Source organism: Oncorhynchus gorbuscha, unplaced genomic scaffold, assembly GCF_021184085.1.
Source record: "Oncorhynchus gorbuscha isolate QuinsamMale2020 ecotype Even-year unplaced genomic scaffold, OgorEven_v1.0 Un_scaffold_16427, whole genome shotgun sequence".
Classification (NCBI taxonomy): Eukaryota; Metazoa; Chordata; class Actinopteri; order Salmoniformes; family Salmonidae; genus Oncorhynchus; species Oncorhynchus gorbuscha.
The window spans coordinates 218-4,173 of NW_025758138.1; the positions used below are offsets into that span (position 1 = coordinate 218).

At 45.9% G+C, this 3,956-nt stretch overlaps 1 protein-coding gene across 1 annotated transcript; it reads left to right on the forward strand.

The window, feature by feature from the left end:
• Window positions 1–818: 818 nt before the first annotated feature.
• On the forward strand, window positions 819–2,822 carry LOC124030821 (prostaglandin reductase 1-like; the record flags this gene model as incomplete). The annotated part of the gene is made up of 4 exons (XM_046341996.1): window positions 819–1,013; window positions 1,135–1,252; window positions 2,321–2,476; window positions 2,719–2,822. Coding segments are annotated over exons 1-4 (386 nt in total), but the record flags the coding sequence as incomplete, so codon positions are not given.
• Window positions 2,823–3,956: the final 1,134 nt, after the last annotated feature.

Sequence of the window (3,956 nt, forward strand, 5' to 3'; positions counted from 1 at the left end):
TTGACACTATAGACTGACTGACAGTCATGTTGACACACTATAGACTGACTGACAGTCATGTTGACACTATAGACTGACTGACAGTCATGTTGACACTATAGACTGACTGACAGTCATGTTGACACTATAGACTGACTGACAGTCATGTTGACACTATAGACTGACTGACAGTCATGTTGACACTATAGACTGACTGACAGTCATGTTGACACTATAGACTGACTGACAGTCATGTTGACACTATAGACCGACTGACAGTCATGTTGACACTATAGACTGACTGACAGTCATGTTGACACTATAGACTGACTGACAGTCATGTTGACACTATAGACTGACTGACAGTCATGTTGACACTATAGACTGACTGACAGTCATGTTGACACTATAGACTGACTGACAGTCATGTTGACACTATAGACTGACTGACAGTCATGTTGACACTATAGACTGACTGACAGTCATGTTGACACTATAGACTGACTGACAGTCATGTTGACACTATAGACTGACTGACAGTCATGTTGACACTATAGACTGACTGACAGTCATGTTGACACTATAGACTGACTGACAGTCATGTTGACACTATAGACTGACTGACAGTCATGTTGACACTATAGACTGACTGACAGTCATGTTGACACTATAGACTGACTGACAGTCATGTTGACACTATAGACTGACTGACAGTCATGTTGACACACTACAGACTGACTGTGAGGCATGTTGACACACACACACACACACACACACACACACACACACACACACACACACACACACACACACACACACACACACACACACACACACACACACACACACTCACCCCCCCTCTCCAGGGTGATCCAGAGCTATAACCCCAGCTTCCCGGTGGGCTGCCATGTGGTCAGTGATTGTGGATGGAGGAGTCACTGGGTGTGTGATGGGGCAGAGCTGACCCCTGTGCTTCCCGACTGGCCCCAGGACATCCCCCTCTCCCTGGCCCTGGGGGCCATCGGCATGCCTGGGTAGGATGGATGGATCTCTCTCGATAGATAGATAGATATGCATACTGCCCTGTGTGGTTGAGGTGTGTGATATACATTAGTGGTTATATTAGTGCTGATGGTGATGATGATATCTCTCTAGTCTGACAGCTCTGTATGGACTAGAGGAAGTGTGTGAGATAAAGAAGGGGGAGACTCTTCTGGTGAACGCTGCAGCAGGAGCCGTGGGCTCAGTGGTGGGACAGATCGCCAAGATCAAGGTACAACATTCCCCCAACGTTCCCAGAGCATTCCCAACAACGTCTCAACAGTGTTAGTTACTTCCTGAAGATGAGGATAAGTTGTGTTCTACATTCCATGTGTCTCTGTGTGTTACCAGTGACTTTCATAATGTATAGTGAGTCTGTGTGTAATAAAGGTCTGTGTGTAGCTGGTGTAGAGAGTCAGGCGCATTGAGTAAAACACATATTTACTCATAATATTACAACATACAACATAATAAACGAAGCCCACAATAACGATCGTAATACAATAACCAACAACTCACAAACAAACATTTTTATTTCATTTCGTTTTTCACCTTTATTTAACCAGGTAGGCAAGTTGAGAACAAGTTCTCATTTACAATTGCGATCTGGCCAAGATAAAGCAAAGCAGTTCGACACATCCAACAACACAGAGTTACACATGGAGTAAAACAAACATACAGTCAATAATACAGTAGGAAAATAAGTCTATATACAATGTGAGCAAATTAGGTGAGATAAGGAGGTAAAGGCAAAAAAAGGCCATGGTGGCAAAGTAAATACAATATAGCAAGTAAAACACTGGAATGGTAGATTTGCAGTGGAAGAATGTGCAAAGTAGAAATAGAAATAATGGGTGCAAAAAGGAGCAAAATAAATAAATATAGTAGGGGATGAGGTAGTTGTTTGGGCTAAATTATAGATGGGCTATGTACAGGTGCAATAATCTGTGAGATGATCTGACAGCTGGTGCTTAAAGCTAGTGAGGGAGATAAGTGTTTCCAGTTTCAGAGATTTTTGTAGTTCGTTCCAGTCATTGGCAGCAGAGAACTTGAAGGAGTAATTGGCTTTGGGGGTGACCACAGAGATAAACCTGCTGGAGCAGAGGTTAAATAATGAACATGTAATTGGGGAATAGAAACCAGGTGTGTAGAAAACAAAGACAAAATAAATGGAAAATGAAAAGTGGATCGGCAGTGGCTAGAAGACTGGTGACGTTGACCGCCGAACGCCACCCGAACAAGGAGAGGGACCGACTTTGGCAGAAGTCGTGACACTGTGTGTGTGTGTGTCCGTCCTCAGGGCTGCAGAGTGGTGGGCTGTGCGGGGACAGATACCAAGGTGTCCTATCTAAAGGAGCTGGGTTTTGACCAGGTCTTCAACTACAAGACTGCCACCTCCCTGGAGGAATCACTCAGGGAGGCCGCGCCACACGGATACGACTGCTACTTTGAGAACGTGAGGTCGCTGCACCACTCGCACACACGCACTCTTTGTGTGTGTGGACATGCGTGTGTGTGGACATGCGTGTGTGTGGACGTGTGTGTGTGTGTGTGTGTGTGTGTGTGTGTGTGTGTGTGTGTGTGTGTGTGTGTGTGTGTGTGTGTGTGTGTGTGTGTGTGTGTGTGTGTGTGTGTGTGTGTGTGTGTGTGTGTGTGTGTGTGTGTGTGTATCAAAGCTCAATCTCTCTCTCCGTCCAGGTTGGTGGGAAGTTCTCCAGTGTAGTGATGCCTCAGATGAGAGTATGGCAGAATAGCTGTGTGTGGAAGCATCTCCATGTACAACGACACCACACCACAGACAGGTATACTGTCCACACTACAGACAGGTATACTGTCCACACCACAGACAGGACTACTGTCCACACCACAGACAGGCATACTGTCCACACCACAGACTACTGTCCACACCACAGACAGGACTACTGTCCACACCACAGACAGGTATACTGTCCACACCACAGACAGGTATACTGTCCACACCACAGACAGGACTACTGTCACACCACAGACAGGTATACTGTCCACACCACAGACAGGTATACTGTCCCACACAGACAGGTCTACTGTCCACACCACAGACAGGTCTACTGTCCACACCACAGACAGGTCTACTGTCCACACCACAGACTACTGTCCACACCACAGACAGGTCTACTGTCCACACCACACAGGACTACTGTCCACACCACAGACAGGTATACTGTCCACAGACACCACACCACAGACAGGTATAGGACTACTGTCCACACCACAGACAGGTCTACTGTCCACACCACAGACAGGGTACAGACAGGCTACTGTCCACACCACAGACAGGGTGTACTGTCCACACCACAGACAGGTATACTGTCCACACCACAGACAGGTCTACTGTCCACACCACAGACAGGTCTCTCTGTCCACACCACAGACAGGTCTACTGTCCACACCACAGACAGGTCTACTGTCCACACCACAGACAGGTCTTCTGTCCTCACCACAGTTATTTATTTATATTTCAGGGCCGCATGTTCAGACCCATATGATCTTACTGTATCTGTGTAACTAAACGTATATCTGTACATGCTAATATGTGGCTACTGTATGCAAATATATTTGTAAATGTATGTACACACCCAGATCTTCAAGCAGCTGAGGATGGAGTGGGCTTCCTGTGTGCCTCGCTGAAAACAAACACCAGCAGTCACTGAGGAGGCTGATGGCCTGGATGACTGAGGTACAGAGAGAGGGTTCTACTAGCAGGGTTCTATTACTATTGTTCTATTACCAGGTTTCTATTACCAGTGTTCTATTACCAGGATTCTATTACCAGTGTTCTACTACTAGTATTTTACTACTAGTGTTCTATTACCAGGGTTCTATTACCAGTGTTCTACTACCTGGGTTCTACTACCAGTGTTCTAATAAGTGTTCTATTACTAGTGTTATATTACCAG